The sequence below is a fragment of the Anastrepha ludens genome, chromosome 5 (assembly GCF_028408465.1).
Source record: "Anastrepha ludens isolate Willacy chromosome 5, idAnaLude1.1, whole genome shotgun sequence".
Classification (NCBI taxonomy): domain Eukaryota; kingdom Metazoa; phylum Arthropoda; class Insecta; order Diptera; family Tephritidae; genus Anastrepha; species Anastrepha ludens.
The window spans coordinates 90561256-90581228 of NC_071501.1; the positions used below are offsets into that span (position 1 = coordinate 90561256).

Below are 19973 nucleotides of genomic sequence, written 5' to 3' on the forward strand. Positions count from 1 at the left end.
ATTTTATGAATTGCAATTGTATTTTAGACCTTTGTGCCATCCATTTTGCTCTATAATGACGCTGGGCTCTTTATCAAATTTGACTCGTGGGCATACGTAGTCTGATCTTCCGTTCTTTTTCTTGAATCAATTTTATAAAAAAAGAATATTTATCTTTATGCACCTCTAATTGGTCCTTGTGCAACTAGTGCTATACTAGTCACTTTCGAACAAGTATTGGTAATTTTAAAATACAAGAAAATTTATTTTTTATGCTCCTCTAATTAGTCCTTAAGCAACTAGTATCACTCTAGTCACATTCGAACTAATATTGGTAATTTTATGAAAAAGGAGTATTTATTTTGTAAGCACCTCTATTTGGTCCTTGTGCAACTAGTTCCACACTACTCACTTCCGAACTAGTATATTTTCTACCATCTCATAACAGTTCATAACCTAGAATGCCTGTATTCTTGTGCTTAAGTTAGTTTCATTAAGAAAAAATATTTGTTAGCATTTAGCATATTTCTGTATTTTTTTTAATAAAAACCGTCTTCACCGAAATAAATTTGCAGTGCGAGTGCAGTTGCTAGTTTATATATGTATCATGCAACTAAAAACATGAATATTGTAGAGGACATACATATGTACATACATATAAGCATGGTATTTCGTGCTCATCATTTTGCTGAAGCTCAGGGTGCAGCACACAAACACTTATTACTATATTTCATACTCAGCTCTTACGACATCTTACGCACTTGCCTTCAGGAACACGTGTTGAAGAGATTCATTCTAATATGAATGCATTTTTTGTTTGTTTTTGTTATTTTTTTTTGTAAGTTTGTGTAATAAAACACGTTTCGTGCTTAAACACAGAAATCTAGCATGCAGAAAGTAGTGAGCAAATGCTGCACGTGTTGGGAAGTGTGAAAATTAGAGCACACTCATACATGCATACTCGTACACACATATAAATATAACTGAATATAAGTTGTAAAATATTTACATTGGCCTTCCGTTGCGAATGGTCACCACTGCTGGTATGAAGGCATGACTGCGAGTAGGGACCCAAAGGAGTATAGGGACGGCTGCCGCGAGTGTGAAAGAAAGTAAAAACAGTGAAGCAAGTTTTGCGAAGTCTGACAACTTGAATGGAAAATGAAAAATGAAAAACTAAAAATGTGGAAAAAGAAAGAAAGTGAAAACGCTTGTGGGAGTGAGTCACGACCAAAATGAGCTGCGGCAACAAAACTTGCTCCGTAATTCTAATTTAATATTTCCATTCATTGCAAGTGCGCGGAAAAGAGTGAACTAATAGAGGGAATGAAAAGAAAATACGAAATTGGCCTGAATTGAAAATTTTCATTCAAAAGACCTTATCACACTAAAAAAAAGACATTGAAAATTAATTTTATAGAGCCCTTTACATTTCCACTTTAATTCTTATGAAGCAAATTTTTTATTCAAAACTTCCTTTCAGAAAGTATTTAAACAAAAGACGATGATGTAGTAAAAATTTGAATTAATTTTATGAATGAGAGTGAATTTTGAATTGAACATTAAGGCTTAGTTAAAATTCAGCTCAATTTGTTTGAAAAGAAGAGTGAACAAAGAACAAAAACACAAAAAAAAAATCAATAAAAATAAACAAAAATAAGACTCAACAATACCTTCATTGAATTAATTAAAACGTGTAGTTGCGTAAGGAAGCATAATCCAACGAAAGCTATTATGAAAGTGCATACAATAACAAGTCAATTACAGTTTTTAATATTAAAATCCAAAGCAAAAGTCAAAACAAAAGCGGTGCAGCAACACCAGCCACGGCAGCTGTTAATTAAATTTCCAAGGCAACAGCAACCGCAACAACAACAACAAACAATAAAACAAACAGCGAATGCAGCAGTAGAAAAAGCACCCAAGCAACAAAAAGAAGTAAGCAAACAACAACAACGCAACACCGAGGGCGACGAGCATTTGTGGTGCAACAATTTTACTTTACTGCAATTGAAACGTAGCAAATTGGCTATCACAGAACTGACAGATTTGCTGCGGCTAAAGTCGACCCAGTTGGTCAACGACGCAGTGCCAGAAAATAAATCAAAATTAAATTCTTTAAGACGGAGGGACTAACATTCGCATTGCTGGCGGGCCCCATGGGCCAGGCTGCAAGTATGTGCCGATTTCGTGGATGTCGATATAAAAAGAATAAGACTACTAAGAATACAACAACAACAACAACTGCTGCGACAACAGCGGCAGAAACCCCAGAGGCAACAACAACAACGGCGGCAAGCTCGACAACGGCAGCGACAACGACGCAAAGTTTGCCCGAATCAGGTGAGGTTATACAATTACAGGGTAAAGGGTCAGTTTAAATGACTTGAGGTGGGGAGTGGGTGTGTATGGGGGACACTTTAATTAGTTAATAATGAGAAAATAAAGTTATTATTTGTCTATAAAAGTTTTGAGTTGAATGAATATACTAAGAAATTCGCTGACTTGCGATTCTGCTGGCAGAGTGCCGATGATGACGGGGCGTATGAGTAACTTGCAACGTTTTTAGTAGAGAACGGCTGAACGTGAATTTTTTAAGGTCGAACTGTACCGAACTTGTATCAATTTCAGCCGAAGTTGAACTGAAACCGAGCATTTGAAAGAGCCTACGTATAATTAAAACCAATCTTGTTTAAAAATCCCTTATTTTTATTAATAAAAAAAGTAAAAAGCTACATCAAGTCTCTATCACATTACTCTTAGCCCAAAACATAATACTCATATATGTTTATTAGAATAGTTAATTAGTAACTATTTAATGCTCAATCATACTTGCAGTTGAATATTTTGTTATTGTAATGTACAAACATTAGCTTATCGTCACTTTTACCGTCTGTGAGCATAGAGCTGACTTGCAGCACTAAACAACTGCTCACTTGACACGCTCGAAGCAATTAAAAAAAAAAATTATAAAAAATTTATAGTGTTTGATACGACTAGTTTTCAAAAAGTGTTACGAAAGTTTAAAGTTGATCAAATTTTTGAATAAACAAATTTAGAAAAACGCTGGGTCGAAATTCGGCTCTTTTGCGGCGGAAGCTGAGATGCAATTTTTCGGCTGAAGATAATTAAAGCTGAAGCCGAATTTCAGTCGTTCTTTAGTTTTTATTTTAAATTATAAATAGTTTGTGAGTTCAACTTCTTAGAAAGAGTTTTTGTTTTTAATTGTGTCCCATCTGGCAGTTTCAATTTTGGTATTTCGTTCTAAAATTTAATAATCTCCCAAGCACAAAAAAATATATATATATATTTCACTTGATTATTAACTAATTGAATAATTTATTGCAAAAAAATCAAAGTTTTTAAAAATATTTTTATTTAATTTTCTTTCTTTAAAACAAACAAAGATTAGTATCGAATTGTTCCGCAAAAACGTTCTTTCCAGTCTCTACAAATTTCGACTTTCAAGTACTCATTTTTTGTTAATTTATCCAACATTCTTATTGAATTGAATATAAAAGTTTTTTTCTAAAGTTTCTAAAGTTTCTCTCAAATTTAAAGTACCAATTTTTTTCTCATGCATTTCATTGATTTCCAATGTATTCATTTGATGCAGCAAACTGAATCATAAAATCATCATTAAATTTTTTTCTCTCACCTAAAACAGAAATTTTTCACTTTTATAACTCTATTAATTAAATTCGTTTTAGTTTGAAAGGTTTTTAGAACGTATGTCTTTTTTTATTATTTATATAAAGGGTTTTCCAATAACAGATGTTATTTTGGAATGGATTGCGCTATCGAGAGATGATTAACGATTTTTTATGGGCATAATTGGATGGTATTGATCAGCACAACGTTTATTTTCAACAAGACGGCCCTAAGTCGCACACAAGCAACGAAACTACTGATGTTTTACGGGAAAAGTTTCCGGACGGTGTTATATCTCGAAGAAGTGATCACAATTGACGACCGAGATCTTGTGATTTAACACCTTGCGACTTTTTTCGTTGGGGCCACGTAAAAGAGAAAGCCTACGCCAACAGCCTAGGGTCGATTCAAAACCTCAAAGATGGAATTCGTGAAGCTATCGAGGACATAGGGCAGCTACTTTGCAATTCGGTTATGGAAAATTTCCTGAAAAGGATATTGTCCTAAAAGCGTGGTCGTGGTGGTTATTTGTCTGATGTTATTTTCCACTATTAACGGCATACCTTCCTCTTTATAATGAAATAAACATTAAAAAATAGCATTTTTCTCTCTTATTCCTCTTATTGGAAAACCCTTTACAAATACGTATAGAATTGTTTTATAATAAATTATTGTAGCAAATTTAAATTCCAGGGATGCTATCAAGAAATATCTCAAAACAAATATTTATTTATTTTATTTATTTACAATATTATTAAAGTAAAAACATACAACCATAGGTTATTTTTACAATGATTGACCTTAAGAATAGTTTACATTAAAGGATTAACAGTAAAATCAAAATTAAAATTAAAATTACAGATAGTAGTAAAGAAGTATAAGTTGGAGAAAGTATTAAAAGGAAAGTAAGGTAAAAATATTGTAGTACTAGTAGGAGTAGGGATTAATAGGAAGAGATTTAAATAATGTGGATCCATTTAAGCAATTTATTTTTGAAACACGAGCTTTCTTTTATACGTTTAAGGTACTTGACCACCTTGGAAAGCTAAAAAGTACAACATATTCAATAATTTTTTTTTCATGTTCTGTATAATATATTAAAATAAATTTTTTTTTAAATTTTTATTTAGAGCTTATATAATACAAAAAAAAATTGATTTATTAAAATTTCTTTTTTTTAAATATATCCAGGAGGCGCCAAAGTCGAGGCCTGAAGAAAATCATGTCTTGCGGCGGACACTTAATCTTAGAAATGGTAATTCTAAAACAAAAGAGAGAAACAAAATTTTCAAAAGGAAGGTTCCTTGCGTGAGAATTTACCACAAACTGACAAAAAAAAAAAATAATAAAAAAATGGCGGATGTTTGAAAAAAAGTTAAGAAAACACCCCTGTATTTCACAATGTTATGCTTAAAAAGCAATACTTTATTAACTTTTTTTTTGCAAAATGTGGTAAATTGGCATACAAAACATCTTAACAAATAAAACAAGACCAAAATCATTAAAATCGGCTAAGCAGTTTCGGAGATAAAGTGTCCGCCATTCGAAAAAAAGTAATTTCTGGAAAAACGCGTTTAAAGTTAAAACTTGCTATTTTCTTTCAGCTGAGTCAGCAAGTAATGAGTGCAGGATGCGCCTGCACATTTTCACTGATTTCACTTTGTTAGAATTCGAATTTAAAAAAACAGTTTCAGGTGATGATTTTTAAAAGTATAAGGATTGAAAAAATGTAAAAAAAAAAAATTTAATTTTTTGAAACTTATAAGGTGGTCAAGTACCTTAATTTTGTAAGGTAAGGTATTCCAAAGACGGACAGAGAACACAAAGTATTGACGTTCAGTCACCAAACAACTGTATTTCAACGGGACTAAGTTTAACGAACGGCAGGACTTTGAAGGCATAAGTCGGTCTTTGTGGTATCTGGGTTTCTGAGTGTTTATGATCTTGTGGAGTAAAACTAAACATTTAAACCTAAGAAAGTCGTAAAAGGATACGGAAGCAATTTTTTTCGCAAATACAGAAATACGGTCATAACGTTTTTTACAGTACACGTACCTTGCAATGTTGTTATACAAAACATTAAGCTTACTACGACACACACTATCACAAGGAGTATATAACTCACAACCATACAGTAAAGTTGGTAACAAATACGTTTTAGCTAGTAGCAGTCGAGTGTTTACTTGTGTAAAATATTGAGTTGTCCATAAATTTCGGAGCATACCGTAAACTTTGCCTATGACAGTAAAGATGTGGTTGCTCCATGCCAAAGTTCTATTAAATGTAAACCCTAAATCTTTAACATTGTCCACATATTAAATCACAGCGCCATTTAGTTTGACTTGTGTATAGCCATCGAGCTTGATATATTTTTTGTAAATAACGATACATTGGGACTTATCAGGATTAAGAATTAACCCGTTTTCAGAAGCCCACTTGCTTGTGAGGCTCAAGTCAGAATTCATATTACTTATGCAAATATCAATACAGCTAAATATCAATACAACTAACATATAATTGAACGTCATCAGCATATACATGGACATCACTATATTTAATCACACCGAACAAATCGTTAATGTACAAGACAAATAAAAGAGGGCCAAGGATAGAGCCTTGAGGTACACCTCTGGTTGCAGGGAGAAAGTTTGACATGGTATTATCACCACATACGGCTTGTAATCGGTCACTAAGATACGTTTCTATAAGAGTCAAAGCCGACGTTGAAAAGCTAAATAAGTTTTTAAGCTTCAAAATTAAGAGTTTATGGTCTACGGAGTCAAATGCCTTTGAATGGTCAAGTAGAGTTAGAAAAGTCACATGCTTTTTGTCAATGTTGAGCCTTATGTCATCAGACACTTTTAGGAGTGCCGTGGTGCAGCTCCTTTGGAAAAATTTATTAAAATATTTTTTGCAAAATATTATATCAAAATTTTAAAAACGTATAATGTAGCAAGTTTTGAAAATAAAATTCTTATGGCATTGTTCTGTAACATTTGTTTTTTAATTTTTTCTTTTAACTTTAATATTAAATAACTTTAAGGCGAAACTTTAAAAAGTTATTGAACATTTTTTTATTTCATTTGTTTTTTCTTCGTATTTATTTGCTGGAACAAACTGATTGTCTTATCATCAGATGTAAAAAAAATATTTGCCAAAATATAGTAGTCTTATTTAAAAAGCAAAAAAAAAGTATCAAGTTAAAAAACAAAATTTCACATAACAAAATTAAATGAAGAATTCCATGTAAAACATCAAAATTTTAAAAATGTATTATAGTTTTCTCTATTTTTTAATAAAAATCTCATTGAATTATTCTGCAGTTTCTTTTATTATCCTTTGAGCTTACAATTTAAAACTAAAGTTTCTACTTATAAAATTATTCGTAATTTGATTGGACTCCCTGTTTAGTTTCTTTCTGTTTTTGTATTTTTTAGCCACCACAGCAAACTTAAATTCATCGATGTAGTATCAAAAAAATTTTAATCGTTTTTGTTTAAATATCAGAATTGCAATTAAGGAAAATCTAATATTTCACTTAACAAAATAAATAATTTTTTATCTAAAATGTAAAAATTAAAAAAAAAACCAACTTAAAATTTATTGTCGTATGTAAAAGCTTTTGAAAGCGAATTTTTTTCTTGTAAATATTTTGAATGAAAATGCTTATTGATTTATTCTGATGTATCTGATAACAAAAAAAAAAAAAAAAACGAAAGCGAAAACACTTAAAAAAACTCTCTCCAAGAAATGGTCGAAATTGTATTGTTTTTCCGCATATTAATTTGACTGCAGTAAACTGCGAGCCTATTGGCGCCTTCATCGTAGTTTTTATTCATTGCAACGAACGTCCATTGTCGGCAGCGCTAAGTGCACTTTAGAGACTTTTTCTATCGCCTTTCACTGGCCTAATTTCCGCTTTGTATGCCTTAATTCTTTATGATACTTTTCATATAAGAAATAACATTCGTTTGTTAAGATATATTAAATGCAAAGAGATGAGAAATATTTGAAACGGAAATAAAGCCAAGCACTTAAAAATGTTTGAGATTTTCAGTGTGCGTAGTAAATGGATGAATGTAAATGTAAAGAAAAAAATGCCGAATAAAAGCAAAAACAAAAAAAAAACAAATATTGTAAAACTTAAAAAGAATAATTTTATAAAAGCAACACCAAACAGTAAAGTAAAACCTTATAAAAGCCAGCATGTTGCCACAGGCATGTATACCTTGGTTGCCAGATAATGAAAAAACTGGCGCATATTTTAGCGCATAAATTGCATGAACATGCGGCTAAGTACAAAGGAGGGAAATGCACAGACTACAAAACCCACAGACAGTAAAAAGCGCAGTAACGCGCGTTGGCAGGAAATTTGGCGTCACGGAAATTTGTGGAACTCCAAAGATTCATTCGTTATTTTTGTGCAAGAGATTTTGCCAAAAAGCGTATGAGGATGAAATATTATTTGAAAAGAAATTCCATTGTCGTAACTTTAACTATTTTATGTTATTTCACATCAAAAATGTGCTGGTAGTCTGAAATATTTAAGAGATTTTTTGTATATTTTATGATAATTTAAAGTTGTGGTAGCTATAAATAAATGAACCTTTTCCTATTCCTTGAGATATATTATGTGCTGTGGTATATTTATATAAATATAATATAAGTATATAATTTGAGCATTTTATGTATTGCTCATATGGTTGTGGCCGCCTTCTTAACTTTTGCTTTGAAAGTACAACTAAAATCGCGATTGGGGTAGAGTTACGTTAGTGTGCCGTCTTTAAAGAGAAGAAATCAAACTCAAAAAGTTAATATAATTAAATAATACAATGCGTTAAGTAACCATAGCCCTAGCACTTATTGGCAAGTAAATGACTTTTCTAGAAGGTGGCGCAAAATGAATCATCCTCTTTTGTGTTCGAATAACTTTGTACTAAAAAAATGAGTCTGAGTAATGGAACATTTATTTTGACCTTTACATGCACCATCTCGTTATATACTGCAGTTGCCCAATCTATAAGTGCCAAATATGATTGACGTACGGCGTCTTTTGCAAAAATTATAGACTTTTCGAAATTCGCAAGAATGCCGCAGAAAAAAATTGTTAAAAATCAATGGGCCTTTCTTTCCCAGTCAGACTTTTCTGACCAGATTTTTTCGACTTTGGATGTGAATTCAACATATCGATGGTTTTCGAGAAAAGTGACATAATTCAAAAATACAAAATACTGAGATGGGTCAGTTTTCTAGATAAATGACGCGCCAATTCGATCACCTGACAAAACGACACTAACGCCATCTCTCAGAATTGCTTCAAGATTCGCTTATGACGCTTTTCCAGATAAAAATATATAAACTTTGTAGTTGATTTTTGCTTTTAACGGCAAAGCTCCGAATTTAAGTTAATTTTGAGTTGTGTCGCTTTTCTCGAAAACCATTGATATTTTGATTATAGCGACCAACTTGCAAGCTCAAGCTTCCTGAAATTTAATTTTCTATCGATTTATGGATATATTTGAGGGTCGTGCCCGGGTAATCTTTCCAAATAGCCAAGATTGGATCGAGGAGAAAATCTGTACCGATGCTGGTATCTCTGTCATCACTGAGGGCTCGAGAATCAAATCATAGATTTTTTCTAAATTAGTCAATTTATGTGTGCCCTTAAAACTGCCGAATACTGCTGGTGTTCTTCAGGCAGAAGTACCTATTGCGATTTTGAGTCATGCAGAATGCTAAGAGAGTGTGGGAGCGTGGGGGATATTAATATTTTCCCATATCAAGCTGCGATCAAGGCACTGACCACGACATGGTGCAGATCCGAACGGGTTAGCTTCTGTAAGGAGGAAATTAAATCTCTTACGTGTGTTCAAGTAACATTTCTCTGATCTGGGTTCAACTACTTGGGAACTTGGACGGAAATGAAACTGCTGATGAGCTTGTCAGGATGGGGTCCACTTAATTGGTCTCAATTGTTAAGATGAATCTTACAACTTATTTTGCAAAAACGCGCAGAACAGATGGAGCTCCATTTCTTCATGTGCCATTTCGAAAATCCTTTGGCGCCAGTAAAACGAATGTAGGACTCTGAAAGTACCACTGGCGTGGAGCATCAAATTCCTTAACTCGTAGCTGTGTTTACCGGTTATTGGACGATAGGCTTCCTATGCTCGATTGACGCGATAACCGCTTACGCGATTTTGGCCAACTTCATTTCTTTCTCGTGCTAACCGGCTCCAGTTGGAAACACTAAGCGAAGTCAAGTTCTTCTCCACCTGAAAGATCACTCTTTGAAAAGATCAACGCAGAGGATGCCTTCCAGTACCCAACTGGTACCGCATCGAAATCTTTCAGAGCCGGAGCTTTTGTTTCCGTTCGGATGACATGATCCAGACAACGTAACCGCTGGATCTTTATTCGCTCCGCTATGCCTTTGTCATCGTTAAGCTTTTACTCTATCGCCGGAAACACTCGCCGTCGCGAAAGTGCAAAAGTCCAAAAATCTTTCGCAGAATCTTTTTCTCAAATACTTCAAGTGATGCCTCATCGGTTGTTGTCACCATTCAAGCTTCTGCGCCACATGTTCGGACGGGAATTATGAGAGCTTTATAAAGTGCGAGTTTTGCTCGTCGAGAGAGAACTTTGCTTCTTAGTGCAAAGTAGCACTTGTTGGCAAAAGAGATTTTTCGTTGGGTTTCAAGGCTGAGATTGTTAATGCTTTTAATGCGGGTTTTTAGATGAACGAAGTCTCTTACAGCCTCGAAATCATAACTGTTAACAGTGACGTGGGTGACGATACGCGAGTTCGCTGACTGTTTGTTTGATGATAGGAGATACTTCGTTATGTCTCCGTTTACCACCAGACCCATCCGACCCAAAAAAGCTAGTATTACCATGTAATATCCATTGCAGAAGCTGTGGGGACCTTTCAGAGAAGAATAATGTTGAGCATTTTCTCTGTGAATGTCCGGGCTTGGCAGCTAGACGATTAAGGTCACTCCTTAAGGGTGCTCCTTTCTTCGACGGCCTGAAACAGTGCGCCAACTTAAGTCCCATCGATGTTTTCCATTTCATCAACAGCTCTGGTTGGCTGTAGATATCTGCCCGTTGTAGGTCTCCTAATGGTATTAACACGGCACTTTAGTGCTACTTGGGGAGTACCAGAGTGGTACTTCAACGACTTCGCCTACCTACTTGCCTTCCTCAATAAGAAGTTTATAATGAAAGGAAAAATTGAACTTGCATTAAATTAAAGCTATAAAAATATATTATAATTGATTTCCTCATTTACTTACGCTTTCACATACATCCGTACTCATATTCTCGTAATATTTTCCCAAGCCCCCAATTTGCCAAGTTTGCAAATGCATTAGAGGTCATACAAATGTGTACGAATGTTGGCAGCTGTGGTGCCAAAGTTAACCTGCATACTTAAATGAAAACAAATCAGTGCCAAAGGAATTTCCAACCAGCAATAAATTTTTTTTACACATCGATGCATGCAATTTTCATATTCGAGTTTAAAGTGCAGTTGAACCCAAATGAAAAACTAAAAGTTATGGGACCAACAAACATAGGCACATGCCTAGAGATATATTATCCCCATGCACAGATTGCAGACGGCATTCATGTATTAATTTGAATATGATAGGGAAAAATAAAACTTCCCCGTATGAGTTTACAGGCATTCATTTAATTTCGTAAATTCACATACCAAACACGTTTTTGCTTGTGTTTGTGTACGTATAAAAATAATTTAAGTTTGTCGGTATGACGCAAATGACTTTAACGAGCTTTTTGGCTGCCTTGCAATGTATGACATGCTTTGTTTTTTTTCTTCTTTTTTTTTTTTTGTTTTTTCTTGTTTTTGTTTGCTCCTGTTGCTGTTGCTACTGCCAATCCCAAATTGTGCCGCACCCAAACGAATTGCACTGCCTGCTGCTCCAGTACCACTCGTACAAATTTAATTTAATCCTTTATGCACTCAAATTGCAATTTGCTGAGTTGACTGGACGGACGCTATAAAGGAGGGCGGGGATAAATAAATTCCAAGGATTTTTTGTGGTACGCAGATGAGTGTGTTTTTTGTCGACTTTGTTACATACTTTCATGCTTTTACCCAAGCGGGGAAAAGCGTTGAGCAAATGCAGGTCTATGGGGGATTCTCCAATGGCTGCATGAGTTTTTACCAAGCCTGTGTACGTAAAAGGTTTAGCGCGAATGTGTAAGTACATATGTGGATGCTTACAGGCACACATACTAATCCACTACTATGTCCACTTACTTTTTCCATGTATGTATGTGTGTATGTATGTATGTTCCTTTTAATATTAATATATATACACTTTTGGTGCTCTCATACGCACATGCATTTCTGTGTTCCCATTTGGTTGTATTGTCTCTAGATGTCAGCAGTTTTTGCATTCTAACAAAATCGCTTACTCATTTGTAGCAGCTCTACAGTGCCGGCGAAAAAGTAGGGAAGTGGAAGACTAACATCTTTTTGTGAAACTGGGCGTCCGGAGTATAAAATGGTTAAATTAGACCTTTAAGTTTATTATTTCATGTAGTTTAATGGTGATGGTCGCCATAGCCAAATGGGTTGCACCAAATGAAATAAAAATTTTTTCTAATAGCGGTCGCCTCTTGGCAGACAATGGCAAATGTATTTCTGTCATGAAAAAGCTCCTCATGAAGAAATAGCTGCCGTTAGAAGGCGGCCAAATTTTTTCCGTACTTTCCAATACTCGTATAATATGCAACAAAAAGCTTAAAAGTAAAAAAAATTTTATAATTAAAAAAAAAATTTTAATTGTGAAATTTTTCTTGGAGTTCAAATAACTGAACTTCAGTGTTTATTCATAGAAATATCCATAGAAGCTGAGGTAAAAATAGGAGAAAATAAATATTTTTTATAGCATTTTTTTTGTACTTTCAATAAAATATACAACAACAATTTCAAAAATTTGCCAAAAGAAATTCAAGAAATTGGTTCAGTAAAAAAATTTCAAAATCTAAAGCAAAAAAAGTATCTTAAATTGTCACATTTTGTTTGGAGTTTTCAAATAATTTAATTTAAGTTTTTCATAGACGTGTCCATAAAATGAGTAGTAAAAATAAGAGAAAATAAATATGTTTTTTAGTATTTTTTTCTGTACTTTCCAAAAAAATATGCAACAAAAATTAAAAAAATTCGAAAAATTTGCGTAGCAGAACATTTTAAAAATTTGTTTAAAATTTCCAAAATTTTTTTTCATAAAAAATTCAAAGAAATAAGAGAAAATAAATATTTCTTTTAGTAATTTTTTCTGTACTTTCCAAAAAAATATGCAACAAAAATTAAAAATATTCGAAAAATTTGCGTAGCAGAAAATTTTAAAAATTTGTTTAAAATTTCCAAAATGTTTTTTCATAAAAAATTCAAAAAAATTTGTTTAGTAAAAAATTAAAAAAATTATTTTAGTAAAAGTTTTTACAATTAACTTAGTAAAAAATTAAAAAAAAACAATTTTATTTTAAATTCGCATATTTTTTTTGAAATTTTCCTTTTAAAATGGTATTGGAAGACTGCGTTCAAGGTCAAAATTTTATTTTGGAATTTTTTTCTCTCTTAGGTACTATTTTAAAGAAAAAGTTTAAATAATTTTTTGTAATGAAAAAATTTATTTTTTTTGCTAATGAAACAATTTTTTAAATTTTTTTTTCTAATGAAAAAAAAAGAAATTTTTAAATTGCAAAATTTTAAAATTTTTTTTTTTTATTTTTTTTTAATGAAAAAATTATTTTTTTGAATGAAAAAATTATTTTTTTTTAATTGTTTTTTTTATTTAAACAGTTTTGAACTGGTTTAATTGAACGCAAATGCATGCTTGGAAGTTTGCCTTTTTTACATTTTTTATCAGAAAGTTTTAGCACAAAGCTTAGAAGTTTTTTTATAAGAGATTTATCATTTTAAAATGATATTTGAAAAGTGCGTTCAAGCTCCAAATTCAATTTTGAAAGTTTTTCTCTGCATGAAAAATGAGGTATTATTTTAAAGGAAACTCCGAACATTTTTTTTCAAACTTGGAATGTTTTCACTGGAATTTTATCATTTAAAATGATAATGAACGAGTGCGTTCTAGATTCTATATTTATTATTTTGATTATATTATATTTTGAAATTTTTTCTCTCCTTCTCTTAATGAGAAATTAGGTATTATTTTATGTTTAAAGAAAATTCGAAATTTTTTTTTGTACAAAGGAAAAATAATTTTTTGTTTTTAATTTCTTAAGTTTAGAACCTTTTTAGTTAAAGTGAAATGAAAGGTTGGAAATTTTACTATTTCACATTTTTTGCCAGAAAGTTTTATCACAAAGCTTGAAATTCTTTCTTTAAAATGGTATTGGAAAAGTGCGTTCAAGCTCCAAATACAATTTTGAAAATTTGTCTCCTGATGAAAAATTTGGTATCAATTTGAAGAAAGCTTTCAAATAACTTTTTTAATGAAAAAATGTTTTTTTTTTTCATTTCGACAGTTTTGAACGTTTTTATCTAAACTTAAATGAAAGCTTTGGAAGTTTTCGTGTTAAAAATTTTTTGCCCGAAATTGTCGAAAAAAATGATACAGAAAATACGTATTTGGGTTTCCGTTAAGCCGATTATTATTTGATTTACAATTCAAAGACAAAAGACTTGCACAAAAAATGTGAAATTTTTAGCCCACAAATCTTGTTAGTCACTCAATATTTGCACCCCTTTTTTGAACAATTTATTTAATTATATTTATAATAGAGCATCTTCTCGAATTTTCCTTAAAATCGAGGTGACTTCATCCCATCTTTTGCGGATCCACTTGTTGTATTATGTCCCATATGTTCAAATATTATCAGGGCTAATAGTTGCATACATTTTATCGTTCAAATACGTATAAATATTTACTAACGTATATTTTTTATAATTATAAATATTTTTTTAACAACACGAGGCGTAAATAAACGCTAAAACTTGAACTCTTAAACTGATGCCACTTTTTGTATTTTGATAACTGTTTACGTTCGAAGGCTTTAATAGTGTCAAATGATGTTAGCTACGTGGATATGTATAACTATTTTACGTTGGTCTCTGTTTATTTAATATTTCAAGCTTTCGGTCTGTTTTCGAGCTATCAACTTTGTATATAAATATTTTATTTATATGTCATAAACTTTACGCTAAGCAAATATTTTTGTTTATACTGGTAGTTCGGTAGGCGCACACCAGAGATGCGACTATTAGTGTAAGTTGTTTAGCTTGGCATTTCAGTATTTTTCTATGTAATCCCGAAATTTCGGGACTAGTCCCGGGATATAACTTTCTTAAATTTTGTAAACAAACATCGAAAAGGCTTGAGTTTTTTCCCAAAAATTAAAAAGAATTTAACATACCATGAAATCGGGATCCCGGTATTACGGGATTCCTCTCTTCAGCGTACACTCATTGGTGTGACCAAAGCTTACGAGGGCTTAAATCACGTCTTCAAATATCACCTTTTGCAACAAGACGCACATCACAAATTGCAACTGAAACTGGACCTAAACACCTTTCAACGGTGCATGCACCAGTCTTTACTTAAACATTAGACTGCACAAACAAAATTATTCTCATTAATAAATTTGAACAAACTTCATCAATTTCTACCGCTTATTTGTGCCATACAAATTCACTATTTTCTATCATAATTTAATTAACTAATATCACCATGCGTTTCTTTCTCTTCTTGCAGGCTTACAGCTGCGAAGCATTGAAGAGCCGAGTTCGCAGTACCAAACACAAGCACACCATCACCACCACCACACAGGCCGAATGCCTGCGGCGGAGCAGGGGGGCACAGGGTGCGTAACCTTTGATAGCGCCAATGCGTTAAGTCCGCGCACCGGTGTCCCCCTGCAACTGCAAACATCGCAACATCAATATCATTACCAACAGCAACAACAAAATCCGCACACCATGCAACATACAACACAGAAAGGCTTTGATGCCGAACAGGCGCGCATGGAAGCGTGGATGGATGAGAATCAAGATTTTGTACAGGATTATTTTATAAGGTAAGCTTGCGCGTATGCAAATGCGCATTTAAAGAATAGCATTATAAGCACCGACCGAGCACGAAAAGGGAGGACTTAAAGGATTAAATAGCTAAAAGTTTGTATGGAAGTGGAAAAGTTGCACGAATATGCAGGTAGGCGCGAAAAACTGCAGCTGGCTGCCATTGAAATGCCCGTAAGTGACTATTTCAAACTCGAGCTTGCATAAAATCCATCTAAGTGCCCTACTGCTGCCATAGAAAAGCGAATAATACGAAAAAAGTTACATGCGCCTGTGTTGAGAGTGAAAGAAGCGCGAATTGCCAAGTATTTTTTTTATCCATTTACACATTTTTTTTAATATATTTTTTAACACCTTTTTGAATTTTTTTCGTTATTACATGTTTTTGATTTAAAATTTTGTTTGTTTAATATCTTAATTTTTTTTTTTTTGTCTTTTTTATTATCTTATTGATATTGTTTTAATTTTTTTTTACTGTTTCTTAATGCTAAAAAGACTTCTTTAAATTGCTTTGAATTTGCAAATATGTTTTTCATTGGTATATAAAAGATTTTAAGTATTTTGTTAGGTAGTTTGTTTTATTTAAAATTTTTTTTAATATCGTTTTTTAACATCTTTGTAATTTCTTGGTTGTTCAACGTCCTTTCGATTTTTTTTGTGTTTTTTTACATCTTTTCGATAATACAATTTTTTTTAACAATTTTTTGATGTTTTCAAATTTTCTTTGTTTTTTTCTATTCTTTTATTTTTTAAAACTTTTTTTGATGTATTTTTTTACATCTTTTTAATTTTTTTTTTTGGTTTTTACATATTTTTGATGAAACGTTTTTTTGGTTAATATCTTTATTTTTTTTGTCTTTTTTTAATATCTTATTGATATTTTTTAATTGTTTTTATTTTTTTTTTGGTTTTTATTTGTTAAAACTTGTTTTAAATATTTAAAAAAATGTTTGCTTTTAATATTTTTTTTAATTGGTATATAAAAGCTTTTACGTCTTTTCTCCGGTAGTGTGTTTTATTTAAATTTTTTTAACATCTTTTTTAACATCTTTGTAACTTTTTTGTTTTTCAACGTCTTTTTTATTTTTTTTTTGTATTTTTTACATTTTTTTTCTTTAAAGAATTTTTTTAACGCCCTTTTGAGTTTTTAAAATTTTTTTGGTTTGTTTTTTTTATTGTTTTTGTCTTTTATTTTATATTTTTGCTTTTGAAAACTTTTTTTTGATATATTTTTTTAACATGTTTTTTATTTTTTACATATTTTTGATTTACATTTTTTTTCTTAATATTTTTGTATTTTAACGTTTTATTGATATTTTTTTAATTGTTTTTGCTTTTTTTAAATTTTTTTTCTTTTTTATTTGTTAACACTTTTTTTTTAATATTAAAAAAGATTTTTGCTTTTAATTTTTTTAGGTATGTAAATATTTTTTTAGTTGGTATATAAAAGCCAATTTTCTAAGCTAGTTTTTTTTAATTTTGTTCTAATATCTTTTTTTAACATCTTTATAATTTTTTTGGTTTTTTAACAACTTTTTGATTTTTTTGTGCCTTTACATCTTTTTGGTTTAAACATTTTTTTTAATAACTTTTTGATGTTTTTAAATTTTTTTGGTTTTTTTGTTGTATTTGTTTTGTTTTTTATTTTATTTTTTTGTTTTTGAAAATTGTTTTTTTAATATACCTAAGTTTTTTTTTCTAATTTTTTCAATATTTCAAATTTTAAACATTTTTTTCTTTATTTAATTTAATTTTTATTGTTTTTTCATACAATGTTCAGTTTTCGCATAAAAGTGTAAGCTTGAAGTTATTCGAAATTTGTGCTGATATTTTGACAATTTTTCTTGCATAAGATGTTACGAATTTTCTTCCATATAAAGCACTTCCATACAAAGTGCGCTAGCCTGTATAATGCTTAATGCCTCTGAGGGAAAATGCTTAGTGCTTCAAATGATAAGAACCTTTCGATACTAATCGATATCGTTAAGTTGGTTGTAAAATATCGATTAATGTCTTTAAAAAAATGGTTTCTGGAGTTACAAAATAAAAATTCGATGTTAATCGATATCAATGATTTCAATATGCCGATTAAAAAATATCGAAAAACGTCTTTCAAAAACTATCGTTCCAAGAATACCCAAAAATGTATATTATTCGATATCAATAATATCGATAAACCAGTTACAACTATTGATTAATGCCTTAATTAATATCATTCCGAGAAATACCAAGTAAGTATTCCATAATAATCGATGATATCGATAAGCTGAATCAAAATATCGATAAACGCCTTTAAAAACTATCGTTACCAGAATTACCCAAAAAATCGATATTATTCGGTATCAATAATATCGATAAATTAAGTTGAAAATATTGATAAATGCCTTTAGAAAAAAATCGTTCCCAGAAATACCAGTTAACTGTTCGATAATAACCGATATCAATAAAGTAGGTAAGTCAGTTAAAAATATCGATTAATGTCTTCTCAAAAATACCAAAAAATATTCGATATTAATCAATTTCAATGACATCGATTAAATTACTTAAAATTATTGGTACACCAATTTAAAAGTGGTAATTGAAAAGTGAAACCGCATAAAGTCAAGCTATTACAGAACTCATAGTTTCCAGATAGTAAAACCATTGCTTCGTAAAAAAGTAAGCTAAAAAAAGGTAATTCGTCGAAGCTAATGCTTAGCACCTCAAGGAGGAAAATTGTCAAAAATCATTAAGAATTTTGAGTATCTTGAAATTTACTCTTTTTCCTCCTAATATTGAGTGGGTTATATCCTACATACTAAACTAAACTGAATGCACCTAATTTTCTTTTTACACGATAGATACGTTCCCAAGAATCTCGAGTAAAGAGAGAATTCGTGTAAAGAAAGAATATTAAAAAATTCTTTTTAGAGTTGACTTAAGAATTTATTTCATGATTACACATTTTAATTCATTGAATTTATTATAAGAAATAAGAAACAAATTACGACCCGCGAGAGCAAAATCTGCCGAATCTCAGAGACCTTTTCTGAGACAAATTTAAATACTTCAAAAAATTTCACTTTTTTTGCTCTATTGGTTAAAAAAAGAAGAGAAACCATAAAATATTGAAAATCGTTTTAAAACAAATCAGTTTGTGTAAATAAAGATTTTTTTGTCTTTTTAACTCGTGTTAGGTCAAATTTGTGTAAAAAGAGAATTAGATGTACCCTAAAAATTCTAATTAGAAGGTTGAAAATTTATAATTTTTGTATAATATGTAAAATTTAAATATGTAAAATTTTTAGAAAAATTTTGTTTAAAGATTTTTGTTGTAGAATGCCCTTTACGTAAAAAATTGTAAAAAAATGTTTTAAAAAAAAAATTTTGTTAAGACTTGATGATTCATCGCGCTCCAATTATTTTGCAGACTCGGCTTACTTTGTCTATATCAATAAATATAGCAACTGCCAGACAATGTCGTGTTTGACAACAGCAGTTAGCATCGCCGCACAATGAACTCGTTAATAGATACTAATAAATACTCTAATATTTCTACTTAGTTGCTATGCAACTTACATACCAATTGAAGCAGCGAGTCAGGGCCAATAAGAAACTAGGCCTTGCAGGCAAGCGTCCTCAGAGCGCGTGGTTATATATTGCTTTCTAGTATAAATTGTCAGTGGAGTATCTCACCAAGTTATGAAATTAGATTGCTGACGTAACTGATGTGCCATTTTACCATCTTCTTGGTGTGCGTTGAGTAAAACTTAGCTTATTTAGTGGGAGGCGAGCATAACTTTTGTCATCTGGCCGGTAAATATTAAAATTTTATAGGACTAGTGCGCGAGGGAATGGCATTCCGAAGATAGAATGTAGATTAAATTTTTGTGGTATTTAGAATGCCCAAGCTTTTTTATTCTGTACATTAAACTACGCGTGAAATAACTATAGCACAGCGAGTGAGCGGCAACTTCTGATAATTTATTTGTTTCGTATCTCATTTTAATAAGTTTTTTTTATGCAAACATAGTTTATTCTCATATAAAAAGCATATACATTTGTGTAAAATTTGCGTAAATTAAAAAAAAAAATTGCGAAAATAAAAAAAAACAAAAAAATTCATTAAAATTAAAAAAAAATTGAAATTTTTAATCAGAATTTTGAGGAAAATTTCTGTAAATTAAAAAAACTTTCATTAAAATTAAAAAAAACAAACACTGAAATTTTTTAATCAGAATTTTAAAAAAATATTAAAAAAAAAAATTCATTAACATTAAAAAAAAATAAATTTTTT

The 19973-nt window shown here is 31.1% G+C and overlaps 1 protein-coding gene across 2 annotated transcripts in view; it reads left to right on the forward strand.

The window, feature by feature from the left end:
• Positions 1-1701: 1701 nt before the first annotated feature.
• The window catches only part of LOC128865086 (dual 3',5'-cyclic-AMP and -GMP phosphodiesterase 11), a 76337-nt gene continuing 58065 nt past the window's right edge, over positions 1702-19973 (forward strand). For both annotated transcript variants that reach the window (XM_054105036.1, XM_054105037.1), the window contains exons 1-2: positions 1702-2322; positions 15375-15696. In XM_054105036.1, coding sequence (XP_053961011.1) covers positions 2139-2322; positions 15375-15696 — 506 coding nt within the window. In that variant the 5' untranslated portion in view covers positions 1702-2138. The remainder of the gene's footprint in view (positions 2323-15374; positions 15697-19973) is intronic.